Below are 15,659 nucleotides of genomic sequence, written 5' to 3' on the forward strand. Positions count from 1 at the left end.
TTCAAATCCCATCAAATTTGATAAGATTCGGTGAGATTGGATTTTAAAAACATACAATTACTTTTCTATCCAACACATCATTCTCATCAACACATCATTCTCCACCATTAGTTTATGCATGGCTAGACTTTTTTTTTTTAACTTTTTTTAGAAGTTCAAATATTTCGTTTAAATTTTATAAGTTTCTTATGTTATTTACTGATTAACAAATATAATAATAATTATAGTAATTACCAAAACCTATTTTCAGGTTTAATAATTAATTTCATGTTAAATTTGAAATTGTTTGATGATTTTTTAATTATTATTTTATATGCACTATAATTAATAAATTTAATTTTTGAATTTACAAATACAAATAATAAATAAAAATTATTAATTTCTAAACTTCTTTGGGTTATTTATGTTTATATGATTTCTAAGGATATCGTCGTAAAATTTTAAAATTCAAATTCGAATACTTTTTTCCTCAAATAAGAAATGGGTTTGTAAATATCATTTTTAAATTTTAAATTAAACACTAAATAGAATTTCAAATAATTGAATTTTTAAATCTAATTTCAAATCTCATGAAATCTTCTCAAATCCTGATTGAAGAAAATAAAATACCGTACAATTTTTTTTAAAAATAAAATAAAATATGGTGATTCTTGATAATGGTAATTCCCACAATGCATAAAAAAAAAAAAAAAAAAAATCCGTGAATGGTGGTTGGTCGAGAGAGAGAGGATTGGAAGAATAATCGAAAGTAATACAAAAATCCCCACATTCTTCTACACCCATCTCTCAGCTGAAAGGGCAGAGCGTCGATTGACCCCGCTAGGGATTTTTTCTTGTTTATTCTGGTCAGAAATCTGATTATTTCGCCCAAATTGTTAGAGAATATTCTTGATTTCGTCTATGGAGGTTCCGATCAGAAAATGCGCTCGTGTGTTCATGTGTATATTGGCCGCTTCGGCGGCGGCGTTTCGACCGGCGTCCGCGACCCCAGCTGCTTGTCATCCTCGTGAATACAAAACCTTTATTCACGATCTGAAGTCCCAGTGCCCGTTTTCGACCCCTTTGTATCTTTCTGCGATACAGGTGATTATCTGGTTTTAATTTTGGTTAAAGTAATTTGAAATGTGCTATATGTGATTTACGAATTGATTATACGTTTTTTTATTCTTACAAATTTGTTTTATTTCTTGTTTCTTGTTTTCATTTCGAGTAATTGCTGGTATTATTGGTATTCAGCTTTTTATGTTACCTAGAAGGCTAACTCCGCAAAAGCTCATTTCTTTTCTTTAAATGTGTTGGAAACCATTTCATTAAATGTTCCCTGTTGGGATGCCATACTTGGATATGTAGAGAAAAGAGGACATGTGAACTTTGAATGATTTTTCATGTCACAATGAACTACCAAATGGCTTCTTTCATGAGTACTTCTTGGATGGGGTTTTATGTCGATAAACTCATAAACCAAACTGCGTTAAAGTATGTTTATATTAAAATGAACTAGGCAGAAGATCGATATTTGTAAGCTTTGTTGGTATTTTGCATGATCCTCAATTTTATCACAATCCAAGCTCGCAATAATACATTTTTGACAATGTACATGTACCGTTGGTATCATTCGATTCTAAATTTTCTTAAACTGATTAATAACTTTCAACCCATCAAAAAATTGGAACTATGGAAATTAATTTCTCTTACAGTAACTCATGCATCAATGGGTGATTGGTCGATGATTTTAATGCTAAAATGAATTTTATTCTGGATAGGCAATTATACAATTCGCAAGTATACCATGATCTGCTGATTTGTACTAAGGTGTTTATTGACGATAATAATAATGGATAACTATTATGGATGTCATTATGACAGTTCTTGCTCGTTCAGACCGTGGGAATGGCGTCCCTAGTCCCAACTTAGAGAGGAAATAGAATTTATGTATGTCTATTAGGCTATTAAATTTTTCCTTTTTTCATTATCATATTGAAATATTCCAAAGATTTGACTATTATTAATAAATTTATTGTTGCATATGAAAACACACATACTTACCACTGTTTACCAACATTGAAGCAAAATCTAAGATTCTGCCCAAAATATCTAGTCATCATCAGCATACGATAAAAAAATAACCGTGTCCATATCCTACCATTCCCTCATAAGAATTTGAAGAAAGTTAAACAAAAAAATCACACGTGGCATATAACATTTGAACAATAGTAAAATTGTAGGCTCACCTTTCCAAAATCCCAAATGAAAGAGGTGGCTGCTCCCATCATGATCATTGTCAATCACAGTGTGGGGACCCGGACGCTAATCATCTTTTTAATCATGATTGACACTAATTAATCAATTATAGTAATAGGGTCTAATTTTAATTTTTTTTTAAAATGCGGAAGATAATGGAATCAAACTCCTATGCATATCAGTATAAAAGTATAAATCTGATAAAATATACAATCATACATACTCAGGTTCAACAACTACTATCAAGTGTTCAAACCCTAGCTCTACTCCAAGTCCGGTATCACCACTCTAATCTCGGTCTGTCTTCATCTCTGTGACCCTGTACCTGTCCCATCTGTTGTCATGCACACATACAAACAAGACAACAGCCGGATAACTCCGGTGAGATATAAATATCCCAGTATAAACAATGTATTAAATGCAATCATATAAAACATATATAAAAGCATAAACAAACATCAAAACATGTATCTAGTCTGACTACATGTATCAATGACTCGTGATCTAATCTTATCTTATCTCAATTCTAGGGATCCCAATCTAATTTAGACTTTGGTATGCTGTATCGAGTGTCTGAGATAGACGTCGATCTACATCTAAGGCTCTTCGATACACCGTAAGTCTAGAGTCTTATCGGTTCTGAGAAAGACTCGGCGGTTCTGCCCTAGCTAGGCTGTCTGCCCTAGACTCGGACTCTGACTCTGTTCTAAGTCAATAGATTAACATATCAATCTGATAATCTGCAAATATCAATGCAATATAATAAAGTATGTGATTTAGGGAAACTCAAGTCAAACCTAACTCGAGTTGTGCAATCCCGAATCAACATTTATTTATACCTTTCTTGCTGTCGATCTGATACAATCAAAGTCTTGATTCAAAGTCTGTCACTGTTCAATCTGGCAATGACAATACCAATATTCTGTATCAATATTCTAATCAAATCACAACATCTCTGTTTTATCAAATTCTGACAATATAACAGTACAATCTTGTGATACTGATAATACTATATCAGTCTATATCAATTCCAAACATTTACAATCAACCACCATACGAATCTGATATCAATTCTAGTCAATTTCCTTCTGAAATTCATAACAATTCCATATTCAGTCCGTTTCTTAATCTGACTTCGATTCTACGCTGTCTAACATGTCAAGAACATCATATATGAATTCAATTCAATTCTGACAATATCATAATTTCCAAACATGTCAAAACGTAACAAAACTTACGTCTTGTAGTAGCCTGCGTTGCTATGACCACAGTACCGAAGTCTGATTTAAAATCTTACGGACGGATTGAAATATAAAGGCGTAAGGATTTTTCACAAAGTTTCTCTGAAACCTTTCTCGATTTCTCATTATTTATTCTCATAGATTCTGAAGGCAACGTATATATATATATCCGATTGCATGTAAACGAAACGTGGCTTCTTTTCACAATTTGAAAGTGGCGCTCGGGCGGTCAAAAACTACCGCCTGGGCGCCAACTCTTCTGCCCGCAACGTAAATTTGATGAACACTGGCGCTCGGGCGGTCAAAAACTACCGCTCGGGCGCCAGCATTTCTGTCCACCAATTGTGTACTTCATATGCTTGGCCCAATTTGATCTCGTAATAGCCCGTCTATAATTATATCAATTTAATTTCAATAATCTCCGCTTAACGTGATATAAAATCTAGGGCATTACATTTCTCCCCCCCTAAGATACGATTTCGTCCTCGAAATCACAAGCATTTCATTCGTATCAACAAGGAGTATATATACAAAACTGTATATATATATAAAAAAAAATTTACATCATCTAAATAACTCTGGGAACTCTTGTCTCATATCTGATTCAGTTTCCCAGGTTGCTTCTTCTACACCATGACGAGTCCATTGAACTTTCACCAGTGGAATCATTTTCGTTCTGAGCTGTTTTTTTTTACGATCAATAATCTGAATCGGTTTTTCAACATAGCTCAACGTCTCATCTAGTTCGGCCTCGTCTGGTTGAATAGCATGTGAAGCATCAAGAATATACTTCCTTAATAACGATACATGAAAGACATCATGTATCCCAGATAATGAAGGCGGTAAAGCGAGTCGATAGGCACGATCTCCTATCTTCTCGAGAATCTCATAAGGCCCGATGTATCGCGGAGACAGTTTCTCTTTCTTGCCAAATCTGACAACTCCTCTGAAAGGTGAAATCTTTAAGAAAACTCGGTCTCCTTCCTCAAATACCAACGATCTACGTCGAACATTGGCATATTTGGCCTGTCTGTCTTGTGCTGCCTTCATTTTCTTTCGAATTAGCTTCACTTTTTCTGTCATATCTCTGATCATATCAGGTCCAATCTCAGGCACTTCAGAGATATCATCCCAATAGAGAGGGGATCTGCACTTCTTTCCGTACAACGCTTCAAATGGTGCCATCTCAATACTCGTCTGATAGGTGTTGTTGTACGAAACTCACAAAGCGGCAATGCATCTTGCCAGTTAGTGCCAAAATCTAGTACTACTGCTCTCAGCATATCCTCCAGTGTCTGGATAGTCCGCTCTGACTGTCCGACGGTCTGTGGATGATATGCGGTACTCAGGTGTAACTTCGTACCGAGAGCCTGCTGCAAACTCTGCCAGAAGTGCGAAGTAAATCGAGGATCACGATCTGATACAATCGACTTCGGCACTCCATGCAATCTGACCACTTCTCTGACATAGATCTCTGCCATCTGATCAAATCTGTACGTCATTTTGTACGGTATAAAACATGCGGATTTGGTCAATCTGTCAATCACGACCCAAATCGCATCACAACCTCGGGAGGAACGCGGCAACTGCGTCACGAAATCCATGGAAATGTGATCCCATTTCCATTTAGGAATGGACAAGCTCTGTAATAAACCTCCTGGTTTCTTTCTTTCTGCTTTCACCTGTTGGCAATTCAGACATTTGGAAACAAATTCGGCGATATCAGTCTTCATTTGTTTCCACCAGAACTGTCTTTTCAAATCATTGTACATCTTTCTGCCACCAGGATGAATACTAAATCGACTGTTGTGCGCTTCTGACAATATCTGTCGTCTCAACTCTGAAATATTCGGCACAACTAGACGATTATTCACATACAAGACGTTATCACGTACCTGATACTCTGATCGATGTCCTGCTCTAACCATCGATACTGATTTCTGTACATTCTGATCAACTTTCTGAGCTGCCTTAATTCTCATAATCAGCTCTGGTTCTACTTGCACCGTATAAAGTCTCAACGGTTTATAATCTGTTTCAAATTCTAATCCAGACAAACAGCAGTCTTCTATCAAATTTGAAACACCAATCGTCGATAAGGATAAAGAACATACCTTTCGACTCAGTGTATCAGCTGCTGCATTAGACTTTCCTGGATAGTATTTGATTTCACAATCAAAATCTTTAAGCAAATCAAGCCATCTTCGTTGCCTCATATTCAATTCAGATTGTGAAAACAGATATTTTAAACTCTTATGATCAGAATATATCTCGAACTTTTCACCATAAAGATAGTGTCGCCATATCTTTAATGCAAAGACAATGGCTGCCAATTCTAGATCATGAATTGGATAACGAGTCTCATGTGGTTTAAGCTGTCTTGAGGCATAAGCGATAACATGCCCTCGTTGCATCAGCACACATCCCAACCCTCTGTGAGAAGCGTCGCAATAAACTACAAAATCACCAGTACCGGATGGAATAGTCAACACCGGTGCACTGGTCAACCTCTTCTTCAACTCCAGAAAACTGGTCTCACATTCTTCAGACCAAACAAATGGAGCATTCTTCTGAGTCAGCTGAGTAATTGGTTTAGCTATACTCGAGAAATCTTTAATGAAACGACGGTAGTATCCTGCTAAACCCATGAAACTGCGAATTTCGGGTACTGATGTCGGTCTTAGCCAAGAAATCACAGCTTCCACTTTACTGGGATCAACTGATATACCATCTCCAGATATAATATGACCCAGAAATACTACCTGTCTTAGCCAAAACTCACATTTCGACAGTCTAGCATATAACTTCTCAGCCCTTAGAATTCGCAACACAGTTCTTAGATGCTCAGCATGCTCACTCATATTCTTTGAATAAATCAAAATATCATCGATGAAAATAATCACAAAATCATCGAGATATTTCTGGAAGATACGATTCATCAATCCCATAAACACAGCTGGAGCATTCGTCAACCCAAACAGCATGACAATAAATTCATAGTGTCCATACCTGGTTCTGAATGCTGTCTTTGAGATATCAGAATCTCTGACTCTCAGCTGATGATATCCCGATCTTAAATCAATCTTGGAATATACTGAAGAACCCTGCAACTGATCGAATAAATCATCAATACGAGGCAAAGGATATTTATTCTTTATCGTTGCCTTGTTCAGTTGCCGATAGTCGATACAGAGTCTCATCGAACCATCTTTCTTTCTTACAAACAGTACTGGAGCACCCCAAGGAGACACACTCGGTCTGATGTACCCTTTGGCCAGTAAATCTTCCAACTGATCCTTCAATTCTTTCAATTCAACTGGTGCCATTCTGTACGGAGCTCTAGAAATCGGTACTGTACCTGGCATCAGTTCAATGCTGAAGTCTATCTCTCTAACTGGAGGTAATCCCGGGATCTTTTCTGGGAAGACGTCAGCAAACTCACGTACCACTGGCAGATCAGCCAATGCTGGACTCGACTTCAATAAATCTACTGAATATACAAGGAACCCTTCTGCTCCTTTCTGTAACAATCGAGTCATAGATAGTACGGATACTAAAGGAATTCTCGATCTAGAACCCTTCCCGTAAAATTTCCACTCTTCAGCCATATCTGGTCTGAATCTCACTATCTTGTGGAAACAGTCAACTGTCGCTCTGTACTTGGTCAGCATATCAATACCGATAATACAATCAAAATCGGACAACCCAAGTACGATGCAATCTAACTCAATTTCATGCCCGTCATACCGTAGCATACAATGCTTAACCGAATTCACGGATATCAAACCCGTCCCCAAAGGCGAAGAGACAGACACTACAGTAGCTAAAGATTCTACAGGCAATGCATGACTTAATGCAAATCGTTCAGAAATAAATGTGTGTGAAGCACCGGTATCAATTAATACATAAGCAGAGTAACCACATAAAGAACAGTTACCTGCCACAACGTCATCTGGTGCTTCCTGGGCCTGCTCTTCTGTCAAAGCGAAGACTCTGGCCTGCTGTCTCGGAGGCTGACTAACTGTCTGGCTTCCTCCTGGCCTCTGCTGTGACTGAGCTGACGCTGGCTGAAATATATGAACAGCAGCTGATCGTCTCTCAGTCTGTGCTGCTGATCCCGATGACTCGGCCCCCTGCGATCTTTGGGAACCTCTCTGGGGACATACTTTAGCAAAGTGTCCCGGCTGTTTACAGAAATTGCAACTACCAGTCACTCCCGTGCATTGCTCAGTAACATGTCTTCCTCCGCAAGTCTTGCAATAAACTCCGGTGTAACTCTGGCTCGGTCTGGAACCACCGGAGCTGGAAGAACTACTGCCAGATTTCTTGAATTGCTTTCCCCTGGCTTTCAAAAATTCCTTCTTTCCTCCACTACTGCTGTCACCTTCAAATCTGGGAGGTGGTTGCTGTGGTCTCGGTGCTGGAGGCACAAATGAAGCCCCTTTCTGTCTCATCAGACCGGCTTCTGCTCCCTTGGCTTTGTTCAGGGCATCAGTGAAATTATTCGTCGCCCTGTGTTCACCAATGTGAACATGTCGGGGTTCAGGCCATTGATGAACTGGTCAGCAGTAGCTTCTTCGCTGTCAGCCACATGTGGAGCAAATTTCAGCAATGAGGAGAACTTTGACACGTACTCCTCTATATTCATCTGTCCCTGCTTGAGGTTGGCAAACTCCGCCCCCTTGTCCTTCCGGTACGACACTGGAAAGAATCGTTGATAAAATTCGGTTCTAAATATATTCCAGGTAATATTCGTACCTCTATGCTCCATGGTTCTCTTCCTCGTAATCCACCAGTCCTTGGCAACGTCGTGTAACTGGTGTCCAATTAATTTCACCCTCTGCTCATCTGTATACTCCAAGGATTCGAACAATATCTCTATATCATCAAGCCAACTCTCACACTCCACAGCGCTCTCTGTGCCTTTCAAGGTTGGCGGATGAAATGACTGAAATCGTTTCAGTAATGGTTTCCATTGGAGTCGGTGTGACATCCATTGGAGTATTTGATGTACTTCCCTGTTCCGGAACTCGTCTCGGAGACATATCTGATAATCAAATAGATTAGTAACAAATACCACAATTCTGTTTCAATCCTCCTCTGATCATCTTACTGCTGATCTAGAATCAGTATTGATCCAATATCAATAAAACATATTACTATATCAAATCAGATAAACAAGTAACATGTAATAAAGCAGTAAGCATTCAAAAGCAGGAAAGAAAACCTCAATCTACCCCGCTCACTAGCCTCTTCTATCTCATTCTAAAGGATCTATGGCTCTGATACCACCTGTTGTGGGGACCCGGACGCTAATCATCTTTTTAATCATGATTGGGACTAATTAATCAATTATAGTAATCAAGGTCTAATTTTAATTTTTTTTTTTTAAAATGCGGAAGGTAATGGACTCAAACTCCTATACATATCAGTATAAAAGTATAAATCTGATAAAATATACAATCATACATACTCAGGTTCAACAACTACTATCAAGTGTTCAAACCCTAGCTCTACTCCAAGTCCGGTATCACCACTCTAATCTCGGTCTGTCTTCATCTCTGTGACCCTGTACCTGTCCCACATGTTGTCATACACACATACAAACAAGACAACAGCCGGATAACTCCGGTGAGATATAAATATCCCAGTATAAACAATGTATTAAATGCAATCATATAAAACATATATAAAAGCATAAACAAACATCAAAACATGTATCTAGTCTGACTACATGAATCAATGACTCGTGATCTAATCTTATCTTATCTCAATTCTAGGGATCCCAATCTAATTTAGACTTTGGTATGCTGTATCGAGTGTCTGAGATAGACGTCGATCTACATCTAAGTCTCTTCGATACACCGTAAGTCTAGAGTCTTATCGGTTCTGAGAAAGACTCGGCGGTTCTGCCCTAGCTAGGCTGTCTGCCCTAGACTCGGACTCTGACTCTGTTCTAAGTCAATAGATTAACATATCAATCTGATAATCTGCAAATATCAATGCAATATAATAAAGTATGTGATTTAGGGAAACTCAAGTCAAACCTAACTCGAGTTGTGCAATCCCGAATCAACATTTATTTATACCTTTCTTGCTGTCGATCTGATACAATCAAAGTCTTGATTCAAAGTCTGTCACTGTTCAATCTGGCAATGACAATACCAATATTCTGTATCAATATTCTAATCAAATCACATCTCTGTTTTATCAAATTCTGACAATATAACAGTACAATCTTGTGATACTGATAATACTATATCAGTCTATATCAATTCCAAACATTTACAATCAACCACCATACAAATCTGATATCAATTCTAGTCAATTTCCTTCTGAAATTCATAACAATTCCATATTCAGTCCGTTTCTTAATCTGACTTCGATTCTACGCTGTCTAACATGTCAAGAACATCATATATGAATTCAATTCAATTCTGACAATATCATAATTTCCAAACATGTCAAAACGTAACAAAACTTACGTCCTGTAGTAGCTTGCGTTGCTATGACCACAGTACCGAAGTCTGATTTAAAATCTTACGGACGGATTGAAATATAAAGGCGTAAGGATTTTTCACAAAGTTTCTCTGAAGCCTTTCTCGATTTCTCATTATTTATTCTCATAGATTCTGAAGGCAACGTATATATATATATCCGATTGCATGTAAACGAAACGTGGCTTCTTTTCACAATTTGAAAGTGGCGCTCGGGCGGTGCTAAACTACCGCTCGAGCGCGGCAGTCTCTGTCCAAGCCCTTCCGGATTGCACTTTGGCGCTCGGGCAGTCAAAAACTACCGCCCGGGCGCCAACTCTTCTGCCCGCAACGTAAATTTGATGGAACACTGGCGCTCGGGCGGTCAAAAACTACCGCTCGGGCGCCAGCATTTCTGTCCACCAATTGTGTACTTCATATGCTCGGCCCAATTTGATCTCGTAATAGCCCGTCTATAATTATATCAATTTAATTTCAATAATCTCCGCTTAACGTGATATAAAATCTAGGGCATTACACACAGGCTCTTAAGTCTCAACACAGTTAGATTGTATTTGCAAGCAAAAAAAATAAATAAAGTTTGAATTTAAAATTCGAATTTCTACCGTTATTATCATTTGATCTTAATTAATAAAATTAATCTTTGTCTATGAATGAAAAGCTCTCTCAGCCGGTCAAACGGTTGTGATAGTTTTTCCATAAAATTTTGACAGAAAATCGCTGATTTGTTTGAATGACCGGAATAGAAGTTTACAAGCGAAACAAGTGACATGATTTCAAAAGAACCAAATTATAAATACGGAAGCAAAAACTCCCTGTCGCAAAGAGTAGTGGTTGAGACAATTGAGTATTCAAGTAATTTGGAGCTGATGGTACTAAGACATCAATAGAAATTTGTTATATCCAACGAACGTGTCAAAAAAATTGTTTTATAACAAGTATGAACAGACTTACATATGCCCTCTACGTAACACTTCCACCCATAGTTGTCAAAGGCGAGCGCCTCTCGCCTTGAGGCGAAAGGCACCACCAGGCGTGGGCGTTGCGCCTGGGGCCGTCCCAGGCGCAACGGTTCACAAAGGCTCGCCCAGGCGCACACCTGGGCTCGCCTTGGAAAGGCTAAGGCGCGCCTGAGTTGCTTTTTTTAAAAAAACAAATTCAGTAACAGAGAAGTTGCATTCTGAAAATGCAACTTCTCAATTTTTTTTAATAGTAACTTAAATGTAAAAGCCCAAACCAACCCCAAACGTAACTTCTGAGGATGATTGAAGAATTTTAATTATGTTACTTATTGTTATGAACTTATTAATTATTTGTTGTTTTGTGTGACATTGTGACTTAATTATTTCATATTTTAATATATTATTATAAGCTAAATATATTTTTTAAAAAAATTAATAATTAGCGCCTTGCTTCAGTAAGGCGCACGCGTCGCCTTGCGCCTTGCGCATCAGGCTCCAGAGACCTTGTGTGCCTCGGTGCTGAAGCAAGGCGCACGCGTCGCCTTGCGCCTTGCGCATCAGGCTCCAGAGACCTTGTGTGCCTCGGTGCGCCTTGCGCCCTTGACAACTATGCTTCCACCTTTAATTCCTCTCTCCCGTTAAAAACTCAAATTTAAGCTCCCAAGAAAGGGTGTTATCTTAAAGGTTTTTTAAAATAACTTTTTGATCAATTAACGATTGTTGTGAATTTAGCCAGCTAAATGGTATATTGGTTATCATGTCTTTCATAACAAAGCATTTTGAACCATATAATTCTTAAAATTACCATTTAGCTTCCCATCATGAGCAGATGGTCTGTTTGCTGTCTGAAAGTTGCTGTGTGAATATATTTGTTTGAGTGAGGCCAGTCATGTGATTTAATAATGGTTTGATCCTTTTGTCAGTTTTTGGAACTCAATGCTCTTACTGAATGTAAAATTTATGCGCAGGCTGCTGAACTGCTGCCATAACTCTTGTGTTGCAAACTTCAATTCCCCGTGTAACTGCAATAATAGAAAGACTATCTATCAGAGGATATTTGTGTATTGCTGTGAAGTCTTTATAAATTTTGCCGGTTTCATCTGATGACTCTTTACATTTTTAATGTGTCGTGCTTTTGGATGTTGACCATAATGGGATAGCTCTAGTCAGTCTTTGCGTCACTTCTTCATTGTTCAGTGTAAAAACTCTAAGTGAATGCTCCTATGTTGTTAGATGAAAGAAGGGTTCAGAAAGATTAAAGACTTATTTGAAATGGGAAGTAATCAAATTTATGAAAGCTTTATAAACTGTTGATCAAACGGATTTAGTGCCTTAAACTGGCCAACATGTATAAATCAGATGGAATAACATAAAAATGTTAAATACCCCTACTGAAAATTGCAGGCAGCTTAACATGATGAAGGCTGACCTAGCTGTCTGTTGCATTCAGATACTGATACATACTGTCCGACAGCTTTTAATTGGCTAATAGATGACCAAATATGCACCTATAGATGGATGTTCAATTTTTTAGTCTGGTTATATAGATTACTACATGTTATTTTTTAGCTAGCATGTCATGCCTTGACCATGAAAATGGTTCTCCGTTGAGATTAATTTTAGTCTGGTTTTCAAAAACAATATCTTTTTACATGATGTGACCTCTCAATAAATCTACCTAGAACACTTATTTTCATTTTGTTTGGTTTGTCGTTTTGGTAGATGTGACAACTTTTGACATTTATGAAAATATAATACATGTTCTTCCAGAAGTGGTGATTCAGTTTATTTCTGTTATGTTGCAATGTTTATTTTTGCATTAGACCTGTAGATGTCGTTTTTCCTGACTTCTTCATTATTCCTTCCTAATAGAATTTTTACATTGATGTTAAAACTGATTTATCAAAATTATAAATTTTAGCTTGCCACTGTGATGATAAATTGCCAAAATTGATGGTGTGATTATTACTAGTCCATTCTCAATTTATTTCAATGATGATGAACGGTGTTAGTGATGGTATAGGGTGATTGTTACGTGCCTAGGTTTGGGACCGTGTTATGGGTAGTTCAACAGTGTAATTTCTAGTTTGGAATTAGATTCTTGCCGTTTTGATTTCCGACCTTGACGACCCATGATTAATTGAATAATCGGGGCTCGTGAAAACAAGAGAACCACCCTATCATGTGAAATTAACTTTTTATTGATATTTCTATTAGTGAATAATTCTTCCCACCTAGTTCATACATATAACAAACATGTAATTCAAATAAACTGAACGAAAATCCTACCAATTTTAAGAGATATGCTGAAATCCAAAAACAAGAAAACAATTATTCTTATTAACTAAGGAAAAAATCTTCTTGCTCCTCAATCTATAGTCCTGAATTTTCCATGAGTAAAACGTGGATAAACTTTGGGCTTGAATGTTTCGTTCTCTAAATATCGGCCCACAATCTCTCTCAGCCCACTTCTTCTTCATGGATCATGACAGTGATGCTGATGAATATGCTTGCAAGCACTATTGTTTTGTGATTGTGAACGTTTATGTTTCAACTCATAATAGATTTTGGTTTGCTGCATATCTATTTTGCGGAGTTCTGATTGATATTCTTGATTTTTTTTTTCTATATTTCATGTGCATTATTTTTCATTGAAGGTGGATGGAGAATTGCTTGAAAGTGTGATGAGCTCCAGTCAGGAGAATGTATATACTGCTGTTCTGTATTATTCTTCATGGTGTCCTTTCTCTAGCATCTTTCGGTCAAAGTTTTCTACTCTCAGTTCTATGTATCCGCAGATTAAACACCTGGTGGTTGAACAATCTTCAGCCGTTCCCAGGTGAGTGACTTTACCTTACGATGATTCTTTATGTCTCCCCCCTCACCCACCAAAAAATACTGCTGGTTTCTTATGACATGAACCAATCTTAGAATGAGTGTTGTTCAGATTAGATCATGGCATCTGTGTACTTGTATCCTGGTAATAACATGGTGTCCAGGCCTACTTGCAAAATGACTAGGTCTAGATCTCTCTTTGCTGCAGTGAGTTATATCCAGTAAAGGTTGTGATAACATGGGATACTATTAGTTAATTCTTATGCATCATATCATGGCCCTTTGTTTGTGACATCAGGTGCATTTTCTTCACTTGTAATTTGGATCGATAGCACTTAACTCCCCTGAAATATTCTTTTGACCCAAGTTTATTGAAGGGCTAAAAGTTATTTGTAGGAGTGTGGACATCATTGAATAGTGAAATATCTTTTATGTTTACCATACTTAAGCATGCCTTGCATGAGTGCACACAAAAGCCTGCACACCTGTGGAAGGTTTATAACATGTTCTCTATATTCAATTCTCTACCCTTTGCATAAGCTTAACTTGCTTGTGCGTTTTGTGCAGTATCTTTTCTAGATATGGGATTCACAGTGTACCCTCGCTACTTATAGTTAATCAGAACATGCGATGGAAGTATCATGGTCGAAGAGATCTCATGTCTCTTGTCAATTTCTACAAAAGAGCTACAGGTATCTCCCCTGGTTTAAACTTGTTTTCTAGTTGTTATACGATACTTGTGACCCACTGTTCTGGTAAAACTATCAAGTGTGCTTACACATTTATGCTTCCCTCTTCTATGTAAATCCAAGTTGCATAAACAATCATAGCCTAGCTGCACCATGGGAAATTGCTAAGTTGAACTACTCATCTCCTGAACTTTGTGATGGCTATTATGGTACATTTAATCGATCTGCTGATGTTAGGTTTTATTCACCATCAACTCTTCATAATTAGCTTTTTTTTCAGCATGTTGTACTTGTATATTTATCTATAATTGTTGGGTTTCATTGGTTTTTTAAAATGTTCATTTTTGTGTGCGTAGATATGAGATTAACTTTCTACTGAAATTGTGCATTGCTTTAGATTCATTTACGTCCACCTTCTTCTGTTGGTGTGTCAAAAGGCCACGAGGGTGGAACCTATGGGTCTTGCAAATATGGGCAAGACTTTTCATCCCTTGGACTCTGTTTTGTGTAAACTTATTTTCAGTAATACATGTACAGTTAGTTCTATGGTGTAAAATATTTCTTCTGAGTTTTGTGAAAAAAAATATCGCTCCTCTTCCAATTTCTAATTTATTTTTATTTTCTGAAGGGTTCGATCCAGCAGCGGTAATGTTTGTAGATAACTCATGCAGCCCAGCAAGTAATCAGAATATTTTCAAGCCCTGGAATGAAGGGTCAATCACGGAAATAATATGGAGGGAATTGTATCTTGTACTTTCTGTCATATTTGTCCTGTCAAGGGCTATCCTTTATTTCGTTCCAGAGATTGTATCTCGTATTACAAAATGGTGGGTCGCAGGCTTTCCTCGCTTAAATTTGGAAATTTCCGGAGAGTCGAGGCAACTTTTAGGGCGTGTGTTCCATTTGATTGATGTGAAGAGGATTTGGAGCGATTTAGAGGCGTGCAAAACTAGGAACTTCCATGAAGGAGCTAGGAATGCTCGGGTTTGGGCGTCGTCCCTGGCATCCGTCTCCTTAGGAGAGACATCTTCTACAAGAATATTTCCTTCAAGAAACTTGTAAACTAGTCTCGTGTACCTTTTACCTTGAATCACGGTAAGGTGGAACTTATATTATCAGATTGTAAGGAGTGACCATTAAAGATATACTTATTTGGGTTTCCTTCTGTTCCTGTTTTTAGTCATTATTTTTCCA

The 15,659-nt window shown here is 37.6% G+C and overlaps 1 protein-coding gene across 1 annotated transcript; it reads left to right on the forward strand.

Moving 5' to 3' along the window:
* Window positions 1–688: 688 nt before the first annotated feature.
* Window positions 689–15,659, forward strand: LOC140830932 (5'-adenylylsulfate reductase-like 5). Its single transcript, XM_073194516.1, has 4 exons — window positions 689–1,083; window positions 13,599–13,780; window positions 14,344–14,468; window positions 15,094–15,659. The coding sequence occupies exons 1-4, from the start codon at window positions 901–903 to the stop codon at window positions 15,525–15,527; spliced, it is 924 nt and encodes a 307-aa protein (XP_073050617.1). The 5' UTR covers window positions 689–900; the 3' UTR covers window positions 15,528–15,659.

The sequence above is a fragment of the Primulina eburnea genome, chromosome 4, assembly GCF_022965805.1.
Source record: "Primulina eburnea isolate SZY01 chromosome 4, ASM2296580v1, whole genome shotgun sequence".
Taxonomy (NCBI): Eukaryota; Viridiplantae; Streptophyta; class Magnoliopsida; order Lamiales; family Gesneriaceae; genus Primulina; species Primulina eburnea.

Coding starts and splice junctions, on each gene's coding strand:
- LOC140830932 (XM_073194516.1), top strand. CDS start 901: ATGGAGGTTCCGATCAGAAAATGCGCTCGTGTGTTCATGTGTATATTG. Junction 13,781..14,343: donor CAATCTTCAGCCGTTCCCAG/GTGAGTGACTTT, acceptor CGTTTTGTGCAG/TATCTTTTCTAGATATGGGA. Junction 14,469..15,093: donor TTTCTACAAAAGAGCTACAG/GTATCTCCCCTG, acceptor TATTTTCTGAAG/GGTTCGATCCAGCAGCGGTA.